The sequence below is a fragment of the Charadrius vociferus genome, unplaced genomic scaffold (assembly GCF_000708025.1).
Source record: "Charadrius vociferus isolate BGI_N301 unplaced genomic scaffold, ASM70802v2 scaffold119, whole genome shotgun sequence".
NCBI lineage: Eukaryota > Metazoa > Chordata > Aves > Charadriiformes > Charadriidae > Charadrius > Charadrius vociferus.
The window spans coordinates 336,668-360,039 of NW_009650170.1; the positions used below are offsets into that span (position 1 = coordinate 336,668).

At 38.4% G+C, this 23,372-nt stretch overlaps 1 protein-coding gene across 1 annotated transcript in view; it reads left to right on the forward strand.

Moving 5' to 3' along the window:
• Positions 1 to 23,372, forward strand: part of FHIT (fragile histidine triad) — a 423,733-nt gene that overhangs the window by 262,632 nt on the left and 137,729 nt on the right. Inside the window, exons 2-3 of the mRNA XM_009892524.1 lie at positions 14,938 to 15,083; positions 15,961 to 15,990. Coding sequence (XP_009890826.1) covers positions 14,938 to 15,083; positions 15,961 to 15,990 — 176 coding nt within the window. The remainder of the gene's footprint in view (positions 1 to 14,937; positions 15,084 to 15,960; positions 15,991 to 23,372) is intronic.

Consider the following 23,372-nt stretch of genomic DNA (forward strand, 5'->3'; position numbering starts at 1 on the left):
CCGTGGCTTCGAGCTGTGTCTGCTCCTGTTGACCTTTAAAGTGTGCTGCAAGGCTTGTCCCTTCCCTGGGGCTTGGGAAGGGAGGCAACGCTACTGGGTGCAATTTGTGGTAATTCTCTCCAGCTCCGTCCTTGCTGGCTAGAAGGGTCAGGTGAAACCGTCCAAGATGCCCAGGGGCAAACACGCTCTTCTGAACAAACTGAAAGAAGGTTAAAACATGTAAAATGACACAAATGTGACCATTCTTTCTCAGCAGCAGAGTGTGTTGAGAGTATTTTATTCAAACATTTGCTTCTCGTTCTTCCTCTCATTGGAAAACATTAAATTATTATAAGCAATACGTGAGTGTTTCATGCACTTTGTAATACTTGAGGTCATAGAGGTTGCCAGTAAGTCTAGTGTTTTACTTTTAAATGTAGGCCCCTTGATGTTTTAGCTGCTGCCACTGGAGGTTTAGGTGTCAAAGTTGTGCTACATGTGTGGTGTCAGCTCTGCCTGAGAGCACAAGCTAGAGCTCCATTTTCCATCCTTTTAATTGGTATTAAAGGAGACAGCAGCAACCTCGCAGCTGGCATCTCATTTCATCAAAGCAGTGATAAACTTTATATTCAAAAAAACTTCTCTCACTTCAAAATCCTTTAGTTTTGGTGACAAATGTTGGGGTATATTTGCATACAAATCACTTTCTTCCAGGCTGACTTTTTTTTTTTAAATTTTTTTTTTTTAATGCTTTCTAAACATAGTTTGTCTGAAAGTTTTATGAGCTAGTTCTTTGTTTTCACACACAGTCTGATGAGCTGCTTCTGGAACAGAAGAGACTGAAGCAACATTAAATTGCCTTGTGGTTCCTTTTTGAGGACATCCTGAGCATGTTTGGCTGCGGAACAATTTACCTTTCCTCTTATAACTCTTTGGCTTCTCATCTCCATTGATAACTTTACTTATATTGTACTTATAATTTAGTAGTACAAATGTAATTGCATCTGGCATCATGGCTGCAAGGGGTTTTTTTAATTGTTCACTATTGGTTTTAGATTATTTTTTTTAAAATTTGGTATAAAAGGTTGGGGTTTTTATTCAGTAACTTTCCATTCTAATCAAGCGTCCTAAGAAAGTGGTAGTCAAATGGAAAATTTATTTACTCTTTCTAACGGCAAATAGAACTTAATTCTTTACTACTGAAAATCTATCCTATAGAAGCACTTTTATCTCTTGGTGACTAGTTGCATGGCAAAAACATCTCATCCTGATCTCAGCCTGATCCTATTCTTGGACACCATTTTATCTCCTCTGCAATCGACTTCGTCTGTAGCAGAACCAACATTCTTTTTATCACCAAGGTCTGATCTTCAAGCTTTCACCTTCAAAAGCACAACCATCCTTAGGCAGACTGGTAGCTCAGAATGATTTGTAACTGAGGAGAACTTTGAAGCTCCTATAAACAACTGAAAAGCAGTGCTTTCTGCCTTTTTTTAGTTATACTGCTGTTAGTTTGCTTGCTTCCACTTAGGCATCTCTTGTGTCTTCTGTTCTGTATCGGTGACAAGCAGCCAGGAATGACTGTGGCACCAGTTTCTGACTGGCCTGATAAGAAGCCTGAGATAGTAGTGCAAAGCCCAGGAAAAATGATTCACGAGTGTTTTTTTCGCCAGTGATAAGTATCAGCACGGGGTTGCATGTGAAATGCAGACAGGCACATTCAGGGCGACTCTGTAGAGAACATGTGTTTAATTTCCAGAGCAACAAACATGCACATCACTTTTGCAAGACTGAGTTTTAGAACAGTATACACAGCCATCACTGACATGTTGGGAGGTCACTGGGTGATTCACATCCAGCAGCTTAACAGGAGGAAGCTGAACAAATGACAATGGAGATGCTTTCATTTGGAGGATTACCAAATGTTCCTGCTCTTTCAGCCCCTAGATATCAGATATCTACTTTGTGACCTTCGGAAAGAGAAAGACATCTATGTTTCTCAGCAAGACAGCTTTGATGGTGATCATAAACCCCCAAGAAATGTCTTGTTCTTGTAATTTAAGGAAGAAACACAGAGATACAGAAATTTATTTGCTGGAACAAAGTTTGTGATACCAAATTCAACATCAGTTTTCTCCCTGACATCCGGGATGTGGTTGGAGTGCTGTCATCTTTCTTTGTTGGTTTTTTTTTTGGCATAAATTTACTCTTTTTTAACATTGATAACATGTCAGATTTAAACCATTTTTTTCTTCACTCCAGGGAACTGTCTGCTAGCAACAAGCACAGTGACATATTGTTGTTATCAGCTTGTATTATGGTAACACTGAGAGGTCCAAACCGGAGATCACAGACCAAATCTTTGGGGGAATCTAGATGTGCTGTGAAGTGCTAACAGCTACTCAGGTCTTGCTCCAGTGAGACTTTTAGGCCTGTGATTAATTTGGAGGGCACAGTGGTCTTGCAGATTCCCACACTGGTTCTAACAGTGGCAAGGGAAATACCTATTAATGAGAGTGAGGGTAGGATGTAAGAGTTGAAGTGCCATAAAATCAGACCCTTGCCTTGATGGACCTCAGCCTAAAGCGTCTGATAACCTTGAACCCTGCCCTTGCACCGTGCAGCACTCATAGGGAGCTTCATGCAGACATTGAGGTTCATATGGATGTTTCTATTTGGGCGTGTGCAACTGGGGCTCAATAAATTGGAGGAGGGAGTGGATTGGAGGAGAGCAGGTTCAGGTCTCTACTGAGTAGAACACAGGAGGTTTCATCTCTGCAAACATCTATTAATTCCCCCTTTTCAATTGATTTTTTTGTTGATCTCACAGCTACAAGACCTTCAGGGTCTCCCTTTGCCAGTAATGTGACACCATTCATTTGCTTTGGAATGTTTCCCAGCAGTGACCCTGTACTAGGTGAACCAAGATGAACGTCTTTGATTCCTTTGTTGATACTTCTGAAAATAGCCAAACATCTGTGGCTGTTACTAGCAACAGATGTTGTGCAGTAGACCATTTTGAGACCCATATTTGCTCTTGGAGACTCCTGTTTCTGTAGACCACTGATCTGATGGGCTTGGCTTCTTGAGAATGCATGCGTGTTCTGTGCCTCTCAACAAAGGCTGACCTCTGTGGAGAGTGGCAGCCGGCTGGTTTTGTGAAGATGATGGGCTGATGTGGAGATGCTCCTGAGGACAGAAAGCCAACATTGTGCCACACAACTCCCTGCTGCGCTCAGCTCTGCAGGGATTTTGTCATGCTGCGTGTGATGGGGTTTGGCGCTTACAGACTGTGAGAGGGCAAACGAAGGAGGGGAAATGCCTTCTCCCCCTCTCCTCCTTGAGCACCTGTTAAGGAGCTAAGCATATGCTGGTTCTGGATTTGCAAATCATTATAATGACAGACTGTGACAATAAAAAGAGCCATGAAAATAGATCATGTAAAGAAGTCCTGGATTAAGGAATCCCCTGGTACACTGGGACACGATAAAACCCCACTAAGTCAATAATCTGTGCATTAAGAACTCGTCTGGTTATGTAAAGGAACTAAAACAGTCTGTTTTTCTCAGTGAACCAGAGGAAGTAGTAGCTTGGGTATGTAATAACATGATAAAGAGTGCTTGCTCTTCAGTAGCCCTTACAGTACAACTTGATTTACAGATCAGATCTCCATTGATGACAGTAGAAGGACTGTAATGATGCCAATGACCGTGTCTGAGAGAGTCTCGGTTGTGTCTTTATTCCAAGCCCACAGAAAGGAAATCATAAAAACAGATAATCACATTAAAGTAATGGTTTCAGATGACACACAAAATAAGGTTATTCAGAGTTAAACTGCTAGTTTGTCTTCTTCATTCTCATGTTCTTGAATATTGCAGGATGAGAGTATGAATTTATGTATCGTGCATGCTGAAATGCCTTGCTGTGATGTGCAGATCTGGGAACAATGAGCATTAATGACAAGAATAGTATTAGAACAGCATCTACAGAGGCAATCATGACACAGGGCCCTGTTGTCCTTATCCAAGAGGGCTCATTATGCAAGTGAGAAATGGCAGGGAGACCTACTTTCTGATTCCCTCCTCCTTGATAAGTTTCACTGTCTTGGGTGCTTTGTAAGTTATGTTTTACCATCTCTGCTAGTGTTTTATTTTATATTAAAAGGAGGGCTTCGTACAGATAGTTTCACGTTGAAGATGTACTCTACATCTGTTTTACATTTTCTCAACCCTTATATATAACTTATCCAAAACTGCCAAGTGAGTGAAAATGCATCTTTGGGAGCATTTTCCCCTGACACATACACTTTCTGTGAGCATTCTTGTCGATATCAAGTTTTTTGTGTTAAAGCAGTTATGAAGTTAGTTGTCGAAATTAAGTAGCTAAAGAATAATGGCTTAAAGTAATTTATTTTCATGTTGGGCTGTCTCTGAGTCTCTGCTTAAACACTACACAGGAGGGTCTTTGGTGTTTCCACCCCACCTTTCCCTCTACTGCAGACAAATGAAGGCCAATTCCCTGCTTTGCTGCACTACTTGTTTTATTCCCCAGATACATAAACTGTAGAAGAGGCTGTTGCTATATTCCTCTTCATTTTGAAATGCTTCTATCAGTGCCCAGTTATGTTTCCCTTGTTTACCATTTCAGTGTCCTTGTCCTCCAACTATTAACATTTCTAAAGGTCACCACATGTCTCCTGAGTGCATGGAGGGGTATGTGCATGCTCCTGGGCTTCACTGGTGAATAATGTAGAACTCCTCGGGATGACAAGGACCTACTGCTTTCAGTAGGTTCTGTTAAACAGCAAAGAACTAAAAACTTTTGCAAAAACAATAATAAACCCTTTTACTTGCAAAGTCATCTCTCTGCTACATCTATTTAACTGTGTACTAGCCAATACAGTAAAGATACTTATCTAGGTTCTTTATCACAGACTTAGCAATTTTAAGCATTCAAAGGAACTGGTGGAAATACAGATTTATTTTTAGGTGCAGCAGCAAAGATGAACATGTGATCTTGCAGGGCAAAGGTACTACGATTTGTCTTTCTGCTGTGAAAGTGTTCAGAACAGCTGTTTCATAAACAGATAGAAAGTTGTCTTGTTTTTCAGACTGTTCCTAAAGGTGCTGATGTTTTTAAGGCCGGCTGAGCCATTCTTGCAAGGGGTGTAGGCAGCATTTCTTTTTTTGCAAGAGAGTTTCTTTCTCTTCTTCGTAATTTAGGCTTATTCTACTCTCACGGAATAGTTCCCTGGAACAGCATAGCCCGTTCTGTTGCTTTAGAAGCAATTTTAGTAACTAAGCGTGCAAAATATGCTTTGAGAGCTTCCAGCTTAAGACAAATACAGCCTTCCATTGACTTTAGTTGGAGCAGATTTCTGAACACCCTACCAGAACTAGGTAGAAACCCACTTCTGAGAAGTTAATGGGGATCAAATGGTTTATTCCATTTATAAACTTTGAAAATCCCAGCATACATTAGAATATTCTTTGGGGAATATTCTTAGTGTAAGACTGACTGAATTACCCAAATTCAGTTTTCCAAAACTCCCTGTTATTCATGTTCCTCATTATCTATCAATTATGTTCAAAATTACCTTCATTACCTGAAACCTTGATTATCCAAACATGTTCATTGTCCCCTGTGATACTCTGATAATTGATCTTGTACTGTGTTCCTCCAGCTGATGCTTCACTGGTTAAGAAATGAAGGAACTGTTGGTCTGGCACGTATTACCACAATCTTTTCTTTCTCTGTGCTGTTCAGCATAGACTTAGTGCAGAGTTTTAAAGAGTACGTGTGAAGCTCTTAATCATCTGCCATCGACAGGTAGTTGGAGAAAGTGGATCTGTTCCCGACTTCAGCAGCAGGTCCAGCAGAACCTTCCTTGAGATAACTTAATTTTGGAGAAAACAGAAGAGGATGGGAGGAGTGAAACTTCCAAAGCAGCAAGATACATTAACGCTTTCATAATGCACTGGTTTTTCACAGTTCCAAATCCAGTGGTGTGGTCTGTTGATCAAATCTATTTACCTTCAAAATTGGGCAAGGTAAATCCCAGGGAGATTCACCAAATATTTATCTATTTATTTTATTGCTGTCTCCTGCCATAGATGGCCAGAGCAGAAAAAAAAAAGATTGTACTTTCAAGTAGGATAGGCAACAATGTCGATAATGCTTACAGTTTGAACAGAACCTTAATTCCCAACACATTCTATGGTGTCTTTCTACCAAGTTAAAGCTTGTTTCCAGTAAAACTTAATGCCTGGAATATGGCATCCTATAAATTGCAAGAAAGTAAATTTGTCATAACTACTATTTAGTAATTAATTATTCTCTCATTATGCTTCTGGAATCATGGACTAGAATATAACTTCATAATGATCACATAATTTTTTTTTAATATCATGGTGCCACCACTTTAATGAAGACTCAATGCTGGAGCATTTTCTCAGAAGTTGTTTCTTAGTCTCAGGTAGAGAGGCTGGCTCATGAGCTTACTTTCTGTGTTTGAAATGAGGCTTTGCAATGACACGTTGCAATTCCATCAGGGTTTTGTTCTGGTGGTGCAGGTGGTTTGAAGCTTGAAGCTGCTGAGCTGCTCTGCCTGAACATATTAGTTCCTATGGCAAATACCATCGCTGCGATGTTTAGATGGAAAAAAAAACACCACCCTTTGAGCGTTGCACCCCAAGTGTTGTTTGGTTTCTGCTGTCAGTTTCAGGCATGGCTGTTTATTTCAGTGGTCTTGAACATTTATAGTTTATGTATGTGCATAGATAGCTTCATGTAACTATGAACAGATTTGTTGTATATTTATAAGTAGAGTATATCATCCAGAGCAGTATAGGCATAGTTCTTGGCTGACATGGGTTGTTGTGCAACAGTATTTAGCATCGGTATTTATTTACAAGATCCTCTCAGAGCATCGTAGCAGTTGTAGATGAAGTCCTCTCATATTGGAACTCCTACATTTCCAATTTGGCCACTGGTTATTGGGCCTTCCAAGATCAAAAGCTTTATGTGAGTCTAGAATGTGATCGTGATTCCTAGTACAAATGTAAGTTTAGGTCTGCAGTAAATTTCCACCAAATGAAACTTGGATTAAAGGCACGTCTCTGCCACAAACTTTCCCACGGCTATTCTCACTGTGGTTCCACTTAGGCACCTGCTATTGCCGGAGGCTGCCCCTGAGGTCAGTAGCTAGCAGAAAAGGACGAATCCTACAGTAAAATACCACTTGCTATGAGGAACTGAGCTTTTAGTGACCTACTTGACATACCCTAAAGGCATTTAACGGGAATATCAAATATATGAAAGGCTTGTTTAAAATGAAAAGTGAACAGTTCTGAATCTCACATTTCCCTGCTGTGGCCCTCTGTCTTGTGGAGTCACTGTACTTTGAGTAGCAGTACTTTGTACTTTGGTGTGCTATCAAGCATGATTTAGACTATAAGCCATATCTATATTTAAATTAGATGTATTGACTTTCTTTTTTCTACAGAAAAAGGAAAATAATATTTATTGTTCATTTCTTGGAACTATTGCACCTTTCATTCACGTGAAGAATTATTTTATGTGGCATCAGTGGGGTGAGAAGATCAGGTAGAGTAAAAAACCCCACTGTATAAAAGTTGCATTGTGGTCTTTAAACTGTGCACTTATCATAGCGCAGAGAGATCCATGTCAAAGATTTACATGGTTTGCTCTCGGTTCCAATGGAACCGCTAATTCTCTGTTTTATTACATAAATCTGGTCTTCTGTATTAGTGTAAACATGTACGGAGCTGCCTTATCAAGATCAACTGTGTTTAGATAATTTGTCTTATCTTAATGACTTTTTTTGTTAATGCTAAGATGTGGCATAGCAAGATCAAAAAAATACGTTGTGTGTGGTTTTAATAGTCTGAAGCAATTTTTAAGTTTTTATTGTAATTTTATTGCATTTTCATTGGTTCTTAATCATCTTTATAGTTCATAGCTAAGTTTTCTCCCAAACTAGCAAGTTCTGTGATGTACTATTTCCTGTATTGTAGCAAAGCAACCTTCTAAAATATATTTAACTCCAGTTCTAAATGTAAAACCCTCTAAAGAGTGCTCCTTCACCTTTTCCAATTATGAAATGCTCACTCTTAATCCAAATAGCCTCTACAGATTTCCTTCCAAAAGTGAGTCACTCCATCTTATTGAATAAGATTTGTCCTGGGAGGCGGAAGATGTCAGTTCTTGCATTGCTACAGTTTTATGTACATCCTAATTCAGTGGGTTTAGTGAGGACTGAATGGATGCCTTGACGTATTATTGTTGTAATGAAGCAGAATGTGCATCTTCATTTTTAAAGGCTTTTTGATGCCCTGTATGTGTATGTGCACGAACTATTTCAGTTGTTCTAATTTCCTTCTTAACTTCTCCTATAGGCAGTGTCTGTGGAACCATTATTGTTTTCTTTGCATAGAGAAATTGCTCCTGTAGCCTTCAAAATGTGAATAATTGTTCAAGGGCAGAAAAAAGATAAATGACTGGCAGTTGTTTTTCAGTTGTATTAATTTTATTAGTCATGCATTCTCCTGTGTTTTTTTCTGAGCTATGGGACTTCTTTCTGTTAGCAATTAGAGCTTTGGAACAAAGAAAACTTCTGCTTAGATGCAATGACGAATTCAATACCCCTGCCTACACTCCTCAGTTGAATCTGGGGACAACGTTGTAGTAGGTTTTAATACCTGAAGCTTCATCTGACTGATTCTCTCTGCTTGGGGCACTTCATGCAAATTCACGTAAAACAGAGTTAGAAATAAACATTTATTGTAGTCTTCTGCAGCTAGTTCTTCTGGCGTCTGAGCTCCCATCAGCCGCACCGAAGTATGGTCTTCCCACCTCAGTGACGGCTGAACTGGCCACTGAGCAGCATCGCGCTCAAGGGACACCATCTCTACATGTCTCTCAAATGCTTCCTGCTGTTAGAAAGAGATAGTAACAGTATCCATGGTGCTAGTGTCTGTATTAATCCTAAAATGACCAAAGCCCTGATCTCCAAGGCAGGAGTTCTTGCTGAGAGTTGCTCTGTGGATGATTGGGGTGTTTACAGCCAGGAGGGAGAGGGAGAGGCTACTGTGCTTTAGGTTATTCACCCAGGCTTATGAAATACATGGAACAATATTAAGTCTCCCTAGGTACTGTAGTTTGCGACGCTTTATTTTTTTTTTTAGAGAAAACCAGTTAGTCAAAACCCAAATATTAATGAGAAAGTCAGTTTTGATGAGTTACCCAAACTGAAATTATTAAGAAAAATTTTTATTATTAACTGAACTGCCTTTTGTGTTAAAATGTTAGAATGCTAAAATAGATATGTCAAGAGCTTTAAAGGTTTTGGAAATTTTTTTAACTACTACTTTTAATCTTTAAATTTTATTTTTTTTTGAGATTTTGACTCTTGTGCTCTTGTAAGAGGAAAGACTTTTTAAAATCTTTTTTAAAAGCCTCCTGAAGCAGGGACAGTATTTCCATTCCAATGTGAGCTATGGATTCCTGACCGTATTACACATTGAAAATAAATCATTTTCCTAAGTTAAAACCTTTTGTAACAAATTGGTTTAGAAAACTAACAATATTGGTCAAACCCAGGAGCTTCATAAAGAAGCAATTACCCTTTCACTTTTAGATATTCTGCCTTTTCCCACTTGTATTTTGGCCTTTTAAAGCCTCACATATTAAGAAAACCTGTCAATTTTAATGTTTTTAACTGGTTCCTCAAGAAGACAAAGAAAAAAAAGAACTTTATTCCTATTGTTAGAATGTCAGTACCTGGAGAGCCTTTAATTTTTTCTTTTATAAAGCTTTGAATTGTTCTGTTTGAAGTTCAAATTCAGGAATAAAACAAAAGTCAAAAAGGAAAGTATGTTTTGTATATAGCAAACTAATGGACTTAACAAGGAAAAAGCTGTGTTTTGTTCTAAAGCTTGTCACATTACAGGATTTTTAACCTCTTTGGGTTTTCTTTTTTTAGTTTTCTTTCTTTTTTTCACCCCCCCAAAGGCCATTTTCCAACATTTCAGAACTACAGAACATGTGTACCTTAATAGTTGTGTGTGAAAATTTATAATGGGCACTTTGTGGGGTTGATCAGAATCCCATTAAAGGGAACACGAAGCCTGGCTTAGACCTTAAATACAGAATTACAATAATTTAGGCTTCAAAGTAAAAATTCAGATAAAGCAAATAAAAATTGCTACTGTGCCTTTCAATTTCAGCCTCCACCCTGTGTGTTAGTGGAAGGAAGATTGCATTTGAAGTGGTCAGCATGCGGGTGTTGGCCATGTGTTTTGCTTTTCTTGTAAAACCTGGGCCCTCTCTGTTTGATCAACTTAAAGTCGTTATGGAGTTAACAAATGCTCGCTTTTCAGTAGTGACCCATAATCTCCAGTGTGAGCATATCCTTAAATACTTAGGTGTACATAGGGAATTTGTACTTGTGCTTGGCACAATTGAACATAGCTTTGACAGTGTCCATGTGCCCATTGCAGAATCACGTTGCAGTAAAGGCCTCTGCCAGTCTCAAAGGGCTCCAGTTATTACGGTCTAAAAAGTCAATGAAAGAGATTTACAGAAATGTGTGCAAGTTTGACCGCTGAGAGCTGGCACGTGGTTTCAGCATCCTTGCTCCGCTGGTGTGTAGAAACTGGCTGAGCCATGCTTGCTTCGCCACGAGTCTGAGCTTTTGCAAACAGGTTACAGTCTTAACAGACCAACAGGTAAAGGCTGTTAATTTGAATTATGGAGGAGGCTCACAGGCTTTGGTGCATTAAACAGCCCATCCAAGGTAGTGCAGGGAATGGGTTGCGCTGCCCAATATATAAGGCCAAGTGATTTTGTTGAAATCATAGGTCATCCTTAGGTTTTAGCTCAGTTTTGAAGGTAACAGGTCTGATCCACTGTTGCTTTACTGCTACTTTATGGTTATGCACTTCACTAATATACCTGGAGTTTCAGTGTAGGTACTGGTAGTCTTTGGAAAGTACTGACATTCCTAATTGTTTAATAAATCTTTAATGGAGCTTTTAGTGTGTCTGAGGGTATGCATATTGATTTGTGTATGTGTATTTAGGTATTAGGAAAAAAGTAAGGCTCTTGAGAGATTTCTGCAAGATCTAGAGAGAGTAATGTCCGATCACAGATTATAATAAGGTGTAAAGGTTTTCCACTTCTTAAAATGGAGAAGTTGACATATTAAATTGCACATACTCTAATGATGTGGACTGACTCAGAGAATCTGAAGAAAATAACAGCTGTGCACATCAAAGCTTAAAAATAGAAACTTCATCAGTCAGTAGCAGTTTAGAATGAATGGAGAAATCACAAAATTATTAATTATGGTGGTTAGAGAAAGGAAACAAAGTTCAAACTTTCTGAAGGCAGAGTGCTGTCTTCAGTCATGTAGCACATCTGCTGGGTATCAGCCACTTGTCCTGCTGAGCCGCTCTGTAAAGGTGGGGGCTGTTGCCCATACATAGGCACCTACTGCCATTTCACGTACCCTAAGGTAACTCGGGCTTCCCACCTAGCTGACAGATATGACACGGGGCATATGGGAGACTCCCACTCTTCTGGAGTGGCAGCTGGATGCCCTGAGGCATCTCAGATGGCAGTAGGTGCTTCGGTCTAAGGAGTAATTGCATGTAGACATAAGTACAGACTCACTTTCACTTGCATCTTTAGTACGCAGTCACCTGAAGCACATCAGTAGTTCATAGCAGTGTTTGCAGTGGATAATTGCATAAAGCAATGAACAGTTTATCCAATGTTAAATTTAGGAAGAATTTTGAGATTACTAGAACATTTATCCAGATTAAAATCTGACCAGGATATAAAGTTAAAAACTATCCTAGTTTTAAAAACTGTAGTTAAAAACGATGATTTAAAGTTGCAGTGGATGGTTGTTTTCTTAATGACCTCAAATCCATGAATTCATTCTAACATTTGCCTTTTTATATATTCATAGTTAAATATAACTTGAATGTTGTCCTAATTACATTCTCATGTTAATTTAGCTCTGATTCAGAATTTCTATCATTATTCTTTGGAGAATTATTTTGAAATGATGGAAAGTTCAGTAAAGATGCTCCAGTGCGTGATTGTGCCTTTGAATTATTTATCACATTCAAAGACAGAAAGATGGTTAAAATCTAGTTTGAGTTGTAAATGAGTCTTGGTAACGTAAGGAGGAAGTGAAAATCCTTTTTGCTGAAGGACATGGTTTATGGGTACATCGTTTGATATTGTGGGAGCTCTTCGTGGCCCCACATGAGTGGAGAGCCTCATGGCTTAATAAGAAAACATCCATTGCACCAAGTGGCAAATGCTATCTAAGCAGATAAGACAGATGAAGTGTGGAAGAGGGGAGAGAGAGAGAGGTACAGAGACAACTTGCCCAAATGACAGAGTGGATTAGTGACACATTTAAGAAGAGAAAACAGATGTCCTGCCTTGGTACAACCAGCATTTACGCTGCACACTGTTCTCCCTCTGCTACGTGCTATGGAAACAAAAGCTCTCACAAGCAGTGTTTAGCCCATGTTTTTCACAGTGCATCACAGTGACAAGTAGTGCAGAGTTAATGTAAGTTTGTAGAAACCATGATTAATGCAAAAATTCATACTTGTGGCTGTGGCCCTGAGCTAGGCAGAGAACAAACAATTGCTGTTGAGGTGTGTGTGAGTCTGAGAGGGCGAGAAACTGCTGGGAAAAAATTCTAAAGAAGGAAAGGAAACTTGTCTTAATGTAAGCAGCAGTTTTGCTAGAGGTAAGTGAGGGGAAATTCTTCATTTATAAATGGTTCGTTGACTCATGATAATAAAGCAGAGCTGCAGAAGAAGGATAATTATCTACTTAAGTATCAGATGCCCTAAGGGTAAAAGCTTCCCTTCTCTCCTTTTGAAAAATGAACTCAGATTAAACGAATGTCCTTTTTCCTGTTTTACTGTTGACATGGATTTCCTTTTTATGAGTAAAATTAATTAGTTTTTCTATTCCTTTATTCCTGGTATGGAAATCAGGTCTGCCAAGCAAGTTTCCAGCTCTTCCCTTGGGCCCTGAGTTCCGCCAACAGCATCCTTTATGGAGGTGCTTTGTACAGTGTGCTGGGAAGGCACAAATAAATTACAGGAGCTTTATTATGCCCAGTAGCTTGCCAAGAGGCACAGCATTTTAGAACTAAAACCCCACAAAGTAGGCTTTTTGTCCCCATCCAGGATTGGTTTATTTCCAAGTACCTGCTTTGTAAATACAAATTTCTCCTTTCTTAAATTTTAGCACCATAAGTTATAACAAGAGAAAAAAGAGAATAGTGGTGGCATAGCTAATGCTGTACTAAAAAAAAATGAGGGACAGATTTTCAAAGCAGATTAACACCCGCAGCTGGGGCCACTCTTCTCCTGTTCTGTTGGGAGCTGCTAGCTGTGAAGCTCTCAAAAAATCTGCTCATGCTTTAGCAAATACCCATTGCAATCTTGTCAGTCTTCATCTGGACTCTGAAAAATGATGAAAACCTGCCCCTACTTCTTTACTTCCAGAATATATCTGGTTTTCCCTCCAATCAGAATTATAAGTGTGCTTCCTATGATAAACTTGGTGAATGTAAAAAAGTTGTTTCTGTGTTTGTGGAAATAAATTATCTTTCACATGTATTAATCCTTCTTTATTTCAAACGTCTCATGCAGTTCTTGAAAATCAGGTTGATGTAACCTTTGTGTGAACCTGTTAGCTACAGAGCATCTCCTAGTTACATTTCTTGGAGTATAGAGAATATTCCTGAATACCTGCAGGCATCAAGATGCAGTAAAAATAAAAATGACTGTACTACAATGGCATATAACTTAGTTTTCTTCAAATAATCCTTTGAACACTTGTTTTAATACTGAAAAAATAAGAAGATTTTAATTTTCATAGCCTTTGCCCATAAAAGTTCGAGTAATGTTAAAGGTGGTTTTAAGTTCTTTATTTGGCAAACACAGTACTGTAAGTCAGAAAAGAAATCCTGTCTGCAGGGAATTGAAATGAGAATCAAATCCCAAGTACTTGCTTGTTGGATTTACACAACTGAGGCTCTGCTAAGAATTCTGGACTCTATTAATAATGTTACAAAATTGACTTTCAAGTGAGGAATCATAGCAATTATTAATTTCTGTGAATGCAACAGATCAGGTGAGTGTGAATAACGTCTGTGTTACTTCCGTTGTTTACTTTATAGATTCATTTCACTGACTTATGAAGCGCAGTCACCAAGGTAGAATAAAATCAATGTGTATTTGTAGCATTGTGAACACCGTGCTTAAAAGGGAATAGTCTTAATTATCTTAATGTGTTTCTAAAAACATATCATATTTATAACAGGTGAGCATTCCTTGTGAATGGTAATTAATATGATGTAGAAATAAGTGATCTGCATAGTGTCAGCTTTTTCAGATTTAGTTACCTAAAATTAGAGGTGTAAGATCAAGATTTTTAAAAAATATATGCCGTGTATGTGAAAAAACATTGTAAAACCACTGTCTCAGACCACACACCCAAACCCATCTTAAATTCCTTTGGCTTTACCCCATTTTTAATCACAAAAGGAAATGTCTCTGACTTTCAGAGGTGTTAAATGTGAACATCTCTCCATCAAAATGGTAACTTCGAGTCTGCGAAAACTTTACTTTCCTTTAGATGTCTCAGTAGTAACATATGGACCTTATTTTAGTCCTTTTACCCCTGTCTGAGGGGTTTGAGAAAACTTCTGAACAAAACATCATGTAATTCCCTGTATTTAGCCTTATGTTTTAATTGCTCTTGTGGTAATCCTTGGAGAGGGGGAATTCAGGCAATTCAAAAGTGATCAGAAGCAGGTTACAAGTGAGGGATAGAGCCGCTTGTCCTTCTGGACCACTCAGACTTGTGTTTGTGCCTTGACAATACTACCTTCAGATGTCCTTGTTTGTCCTCTACGGCCAGTGGAGCGTTTCCGTGACCTGTGTCCTGAGGAAGTGGCCGATTTATTTCGTACGGCACAAAGGGTTGGTAATGTGGTGGAGAAACACTTCTGCGGCACCTCACTCACCATTTCTATTCAGGTTTGTAAACCAGTCGACTAAAAAAGGTTTAATGATTTGTTTTATCAAGCTTTCAACCTTCTTCCCTAGTCCAATGACAAAAGAACATTCAAACTTCAAGGGGGCAATAAATGCAAAATAATAATAATAAAAAAAAGCATAACAACTGCATTGCAGTCTGCCAGATTTGCCATTGAAAAAAACCTGAGGCAAACCATCAGGAAAGGGTGGATAGTTAATAACTGCAAAACTTTGGAATAAGACTGCGAACGCTCCCAAATGCAGTGCTTGCTCATGGGTATTTCAGCAAGTACTCTTCCTTCAAAGAAGAATTTGCAGGATTGACTTAGAGAAGGCTGCCACATCTCTCTGTTCAGACGGTAACCTGATGGAAACGGGTAATTCCTGCTCACAGCTATTTATATGCAGGCAGAGAGGTGTAGCCATGTAAATACGTTATCAATTCTGACCTTTCAGTTATTTGTGCTGAGTGTTTTTATACCAAAAAAGAGCCCTGTTTAAAGCAAATCAGGAGACTAAGCACATTTCATTAGAACAAGAATTTAAGCAAGCATGCTTTGATTAAATTCCCACTTACGTGTCTGATTTTATATTGACAAGGATCAGAAATCTATTGCTAACTATTAAAAAATATGATCTGAAAGAACGAAAAATAGCACCTGTTGTTTTTGTGATCTAAGATACAGTTTCTCACTCTGCCATGGCCTGATATTGAAAGACACCTTGTCCAAAAACTTTGTGTTGAATGATCCACAGGAAAATATGCTAAATTAACATACAGTAAAATTGGATGTAAATGATTATTGAGTAAGATTTCTGAATCCTAGTGCGATCCTTGTTAGTTGCTCTAAACTGAGACTTCTCCCTTTGCTTACAGGATGGCCCTGAAGCTGGACAAACAGTGAAGGTGAGTGCTTATTATGCAGAATACAAATTCAGAGACAATTATAAGAACTAACAAAAGATCAAAGCTAGTCATCTGCAGACCATTACTGTATTGTTATTTTATCCTTGAGATCAAAAAATCCGAAGTGTACATTAGCTGTAAATACTTTTTATTGAAATTGCACAGGATAATGTTTACAGGTTTTCTTTCTAGACAAAAAAAATTCAATCATGAAAATATCTTTTCTAAGCTGCTGGGTGTATTTATGCAAGGAAAGCCTTAGAAAAGAGGCATCTGTTTAAGTTTTTTGTTTGTTTTATGGAGAAAATATTGCCCTTCCATTCATAATCTCTTTGTTTGTCTTTTTATTGCCTAATGAGTTGTAGCTAATTATAGGAACAGTTAAACTGAACCACATTATGAAAATATACCTTTTGTCTATGCTTTCTCTCTACATATTCATATCACATTCTTGTTACTGAGGTTCAAATGTAATGGAGCCAGTGAAGCTTAAAAACAGATTTTAAGTGTACTTCTGAAAAAAAGGCGGGGGGTGGAAGGGAAGAGAAGGATTTATGATTATACTCTCCACTTGAGTAATAACATAGATAACATCCAAGATGGCTCTCCAGCCATGTTTCACTGCCTCGTAATGCAAATGCAAATGCATGTGTAGTTAGATTATATGCCTGAACATTAGATAAAGGCTATTTTTTACATTTGGAATCAAAGGAAAGTCAAATATGGCTATGGGTTAGCACTTTGTAAAATCAGATTAGATGCCTCAAAGAAGCTGTTTGGGTTGATTAAGATAACTGTAACAACCAAGTGATGGCATATAGAAACATTTTACTTCTTTCCAATTTGCTGTATGACCTTATTTTTCCTACTCCTTTTTGTTGTCTGCTTTGAATATTTAGCAGAGAGGTAATAGGGAGAGAGAAGAACTTAGAAAACCCTCAAGCTTTGGGAAGCTGAGGAGTGGTGAAAGAATGTGACACAATTTACTCTAGTACTGCCACAAAACAGATTCCTCAGCTTGTGACTTAGAGTGCATTGAGGGGCTTTCACTGGGAATGCCTGTTGATAGGGGAAAGTCTCAGTTTAAATTCATTCCGAAGTAAATTTTGTCATTAACATCAACATGTTTTAACAAGCGGATCACAGGATTTCTTTTAGTATCAGGGACAAAGGTTTTTTTCTGTGTAAATAAAGGGTTTATAGGAATGATTATACTAAAATGTGAGAAAATTTGCTAGTATGAATGAGCAAAACTAGATGTAAAAATTCTTATCTTCTGTGATTGTGAACAGTAACAAATGCTTGTATAGGCCTTAAAAAGGCAAGGGATTCTGTATCTTTTTGTATTTGTACTGGAGACAAAGAACATTAAGCGTTAACCTATCCAGTACATTGCAAAATGGTAGCCACCCTTCGTGCTTCCTTCTCATACTTTTAATAAGCAATGAGATGAAAATGACCTGCTCTTACAGCTGTGAACCCCTAGACTCCATAATGAAGAGTATGTATTCATAAATCAGAGGTTAGCAGTTTGCATTTCTCTACTTTTCTGCATCATTGGGTAACACTGTAATTTATCATCATCACTTTGGGATGTTTATCATCCAAAAATGCCAACAACTATTTCCTTCAGAGAACTTAGAGCTTTCAAAACTTGAATTGGGGAAGAAATTAGAATGATCAAGATTTTCTTTAAAGTGAACGATAGGGTGGATACATAAATAGCCAGTTCCATTTAAACTTTTGAATTAGAAAGTTTGAAAAAACACCTATATGATCTACAAATAATTTATGAACTTTAAATTCAATGTGTCATGTGTTCCTGTATGTGTTTTTCTTCATGTGTAAGAATGCACAGTAATCCAGTAGTCCTCTAAGGGAACTTTTAATTAAAATTTCTGGAACAGACTAAACATTAGAAAAACATTCTAATAGTAAGAATAGCAAAGCATCACAATAACTATCTAAGGGAGTTTGTGGAGTCTTTGTTTCAATAGGGTAGGCAAGCGTATGTCAGGAGCTAATTAGGTGTAGCTCATATTGCTTTGAATGGGGTCACATACCAGATGGCTTCAAGACTCCATTTGTATTTTGTATAATTTTGTATATCTGTATAAATATAGGCTACTGTACATGCTATGCAGGAATAGAATTACAGGAAACAGGGGATGAGTACTGGCTATTGCACTGGTCAGTACAAAGGTTTACTACAAAATGGAAAGCGCTATCAGCCTAGCTGAAGACAAAAACTGACTGAGAAATTTCATCTGAAAAAGATAAGGAAATTCTCTCTTTGTCAACAAGAAGGAATTGTAATCCATGTCTAAGAAAAAACTTGGACCTCAGTTTGAGTATGAGTCTCAGGTCTGTCTTTGCTATGGAGATACCGAAAATTATGTGTGCAATGCACTCACCAAGTTTAAAGGAGATTACCCTTTAACTGTGATTTTTTGGATAGAAATCGATAAGATTGTCTGCCAATGTTATATGTTCATTGTGCTGGTGTGAAACCTGTTTCAGTCAGATGTACCAAGTACTGCAACATCAGGATACCTTAGTGGTGCCTCTTGGACTAAAACTTTCCTAGTTACCTAATGGGAAGCTGTTTATAATCTAATGTGTAGCTCCATTATTGCTGTACTCTGGTCCTTGTGGATACTGTCCTCCTTTGAATCTAAGCTAGCAGAGCCTGTGGGACAGCATTCTAGGGAAGCTTATGGTCCTTTCAAATTCCCTCATTACTGCAGTCTGTGTGTTTGCATTGGATGGGTCTTTGGAAGAAATTATACCTACCCTCAGCTCACCAATACTTTGGAAGTGTAGATGGATCTTTTCTTACCCTTTAGCAGCTGGAAATACACATTTGCTGAGGAATTCTGAACCATGTCCCAGGTCTCAGACCATAAAATAATACAATATATTGCTTTATAACCTTTTTCATAGCTGTCCACAGATTTGTGCCTATTCCAACTCTGTCACCTATTTATGAAAGGGACAAATGTGCCTCTCCAAAGGTGGTCACAGACTTGCACAATTTGTGTTTTGTTATAAGAAGTTCTTGCACCGAGTCACAGCAGAGAACCTGAGCGTCTCTGAGCAGTGTGTCAGCAAGCACAACCATCTTCCAGCATTAAAGACATTTTGAATACTTATTTCTTCTTACTGGAGAAAGGAAGGAAATTGTGTTTAGTTCCTCTCTTAAAGAATATTTATCTCTGCAATTTTTACCTCTATTTTTCTTGGAGAACACAAAACCCACGGTGTCCTTGTGCCAGGAATGGAGGGTGAGTTTCATGCTAGTTCTATTTGAGAAACGCCTTAAATATCCAGGCAATTTCATGGATCAGGGAAATCAGCTCTGCATCTTAATGCAGGGCTCTTATTGCTATGTCAAGTGAGTGACGTTTCAAGATTTCCTCAGTATATTTTATAGCCTGCTTTTCAACATCAAGTCAGGAAATGCTCTAGCTGCCTTGGTGGATGTATAGCATAGTGTAGAATAAACTCTGAGGCTTACCTTTTATGTGAGATCTAATCACAGGAAACTTCGTGTACTCTGTACTCCGTAAATGCTAAACAAATCAAGCTGGCAGGAGCATGATGCAGCTGATTTATCTGTAGAGACAAGATAATATTGCACAGCAAGTGTCCATTGCACAAACACATATGAACACATACTGTATTTTGCAGCAGTGTCAAAGTCTCCAGCAGCTCAGCACCTCCACTGTTGTCCATGAGTAAGTGCCTGTTTGCCAATTACAGGTTCACCTAAATAAATGAGAAAGTGAGGCTGATGGTGGCAGTATGGGTATATATGCAGAAATTTATTTTATATGCCACACATTTCACTAATTATTTTACACTGAGAAGATTGTCTCACCGTTATTTTTTCATGTACATGTTTTTTTTTTCCCAGATGATTTTTTTAATGCTGTCTTCAATCAGTCCACCTGATTTGCGTTCTTTAGAAATCTTAACCTGAACTGTGGACTCTAAGCCCATAGCACACTGCTTTAACATACTATGTGTCTACTTATCTCTGAACCTGAAGTACTGGACTTCAGTTTTGAGTATTTAAATTTAATCAGATCTCATTGCAGACTGATTGTATCAGAAGGATTAAATTCACTAACTTCAATACTTTTGATGCCTCAGCTGGCTTTCCCTGCAGACTAGCAGATGTGAGTCCTTGCTTAGAGGAGTGCTGGAAACAACTTTTGCTCTCTTAAAAGAAGTAAAAAAGCTGGTGTTTGAGAAATGAAAAGGTTTTTCTTACCTCTAAACAAATATAAAAATTAAAGTAGGAAAATCATGGAAGAAACAAGTTTTTGAAAACCAGTTTGTTCCAAAATATGTGAACAAATGGTCTTGTTTGCTTTACTCTGAAGAACCATGAGTTGTCTGCAAACTTACTGAGGGTGCACTCAATCCCCTCCTCCAGGTCATTGGTAAAGATATTAAAGAGAACTGGCCCCAATACCTGAGCCCTGGGGAACACCACTTGTGACTAGCTGCCAACTGGATTTAACTCCATTCACCACCACTCTTTGGGACCAGCCTTCCAGCCAGTTTTTTACCAGCGAAGCATATGCCCATCCAAGCCATGAGCAGGCAGGTCAGTTCCTGTAGTTAAAACATGGTAACAGTTGACAAAAGTAAGAAGTGTCTGTGTCCACTATACACCCATGTAAAGTTATAGAGGTTTTTTGAAGACTGAAAGAGATGAAAGAAAATTGGGAATGTGAAAACAGCCTAGAGATTGATGGACATGACACCACCCTAACTGAGAATACCAAAGGCTCCAAGGTACTGATAAATTGAAACGATGACCTGGATAATGAAGTCTGGTCTAGAAGTATTGGGTTGTGAAGTTCCCTGAAGGGATGGGGACAGAAATTTTTTGAAAGACTCTTTTTAGCAGTGAATTATGATGGTTCTGAATCTGGATGATTTTGAATTTCCGGTAGTGAATGTCATGACATTCTGTACCCGTGACTTGTAAAGTAATACCATTCTCTGTCCCTGGACAAACACAGAATAGTTTATATGGACTAGAATGTAAACAAAAACAAAACAGGATTAAAAATATACAACTATAAATGAGAAAAGTAACAGAAATTTCAAAAGATATAAGTTGAAGAATGGTAATGAGAAGGAAGATTTTACTATTCCATGCCAGGAATTCTACTTTTCTTTCCTGCCATATGGATTTCTTAGATGAATATTCTCTTTAGATAGTTTAATTCCAAAAATACCCCCAGAGCTAGTCAGAGTTATTGACACTGTCTAAATTAAACTATAATAAGCAAGTAAGTGGGCTCAAATGCTTGTTTAAATTGCCTTAGTGTACAGATATTAAAAATCATGCAGCTCTGTTGGCCACATCCAGCATCTAGCTCTTCCCTTGCTGGGCATGATCCCCTCCAGCAGCAGACCTGCAGAGTGCTGGCCACTGACTTTTTCAGTCTCCCAAAGGTCATCGGGTGAGACCTAAACTGCGGGTAATGCGTGCAGACCTGCAAAGGTATTTGCATGTGCGTAAGACAAAGGGTTTTGCACCTTCAGGAACGTCTGTGGGAGCACGGATTTGCCTGTCCCAGTCCCCAGCAGCCACATCGTGTGTCAGCAGAGCCCTGCAAGCCCGGGGAGAGGCGAGGGCTGTGCCAGCAGCTAGTCCAAGTGGAAAGCCAACAGTCACCTCACGGAGCCTTGCTCCTGCTGGGACACTACTTTATGTGGCCCACAGTGACCTACCTGGTTACTGCAGCGAAGGGTTAAACACTGCCAGGGCTCCCCATGCTCTACCCTTCTATGCAGCGCCAGGAGAGCCTGCTCCTGCTTTGACAAAAGCATTTTAAATGTACTTCTTTTTTTTTTTTTTATCCTGCTGTATGTTTTCAGATATTTACAATTTTCATGACAGAAGAATCTTGACCAATTCAGTTATTCAGAAGTCTTTATTTAGGAGGTTGAAAGCTCTTTTTTTTTTCTTTTTTTTTTTTTTTTCCAATAAACAGAGTTACATTTCAAAATGAGAAAGTATTTCTAGCTGAAAGGTGGAAAAGTTTTCCTCTGCAAATATTATAACAGGGTATTTTGACAACAAAAACTTTTTCTTCATAAAAACAAAACTTCTTTTGGAAATGCTTTCTGTTTTTCTGAATTGGCATTTTGTGACCAAAAATAAAACGCAATATGGGGAGGGCTGTTGAGAAATACATTAATTGGTCTACATGCTGCTCTTCATTTGCCCCACAATGGCTGAGATTAGGAGCAAAAATCCTATGTTTTAATTAGAAAATATCTTTCACTTCTTTGTTCCCATGTTACAGCAATATGTTTTGCATTTAAATAATTCTCTGTCTCAGAGCATGTACAATCAATCAAATGCCACTCTTGAGTACAGGTCCTACAAATGCCCTATTGTACTGTAAATGCAAAACCTCTAGAAATCCCAGACAATGCATAAGGTCTGAAATCATTAATAGCACAGTCAAGGCTGTCTGATTAATTTTTGTGTGGTTAGTGTATGAATTTCTTTTCAAGCTCCATCTCATCCATAATACTTTCTCTCTTTGTCAAACTCATATCTTACAAAGCTCTTCATTTAACAGGGAACTCTTGCTTTATTTTTTTTTTTTTTTAGTTACAAAACATTGCATTCAACTGGAATGCAACTCACCAAGAAATGTGCAAAAGCATTCTTGTTTAATTCAGATGTGTAACTTGATGCTGTTGTGTTTTGTAGTAGGTGAAAATTATGTATTAAGCAAGTGTTGCAAAGCTAGATTTCAGTTTAATAGGTTTCTGACTTAACTCTTTCTAAAAATTAATATAATGCTTTATAACAGAATATTGTGTGGCAGTGATTTTGCACATTTGTATTTGCATTCTTACCTACCAGGTACTGCTTTTGCTTCCTCCAAAGATCCACCGTAAAATGATTCCTATGCTGACTGCAGATTAGAAGGAATGTCAAAGGGTCATGTACAAAACGGACTTCTTTTCTTCATGCCAACGTGTGTCTTCTATAAGCAGGCATTTATTAACTGTTTTGTGGTTGAGTTTATTGGGTGTTCTTGCCCAAAGGCATTTTCAGTTGACTGATTTGTGTTAAACTTTGGTTCCTCCTCTGGCTGGCTGGATGCTGTGACATCCCGAGTCTCCCAGGGAAGGGCAGAATCACAGTGCTTTCCTCGTGTTAATGACCCAGTTTCAGCCAGACGAAGAGAACCTGCTTGTTAGAGTCTGGTGCCTTATCAATGCAATAATAAAGAAAATGTTGGCTCCATATTATTTTTCCCTTAAAGTCACCTCCCCTTTTGAAAATGAAAGAACTATCTACTTAAAGGTGTCCCTGCAGCTCCCCATAGCCTGCACAA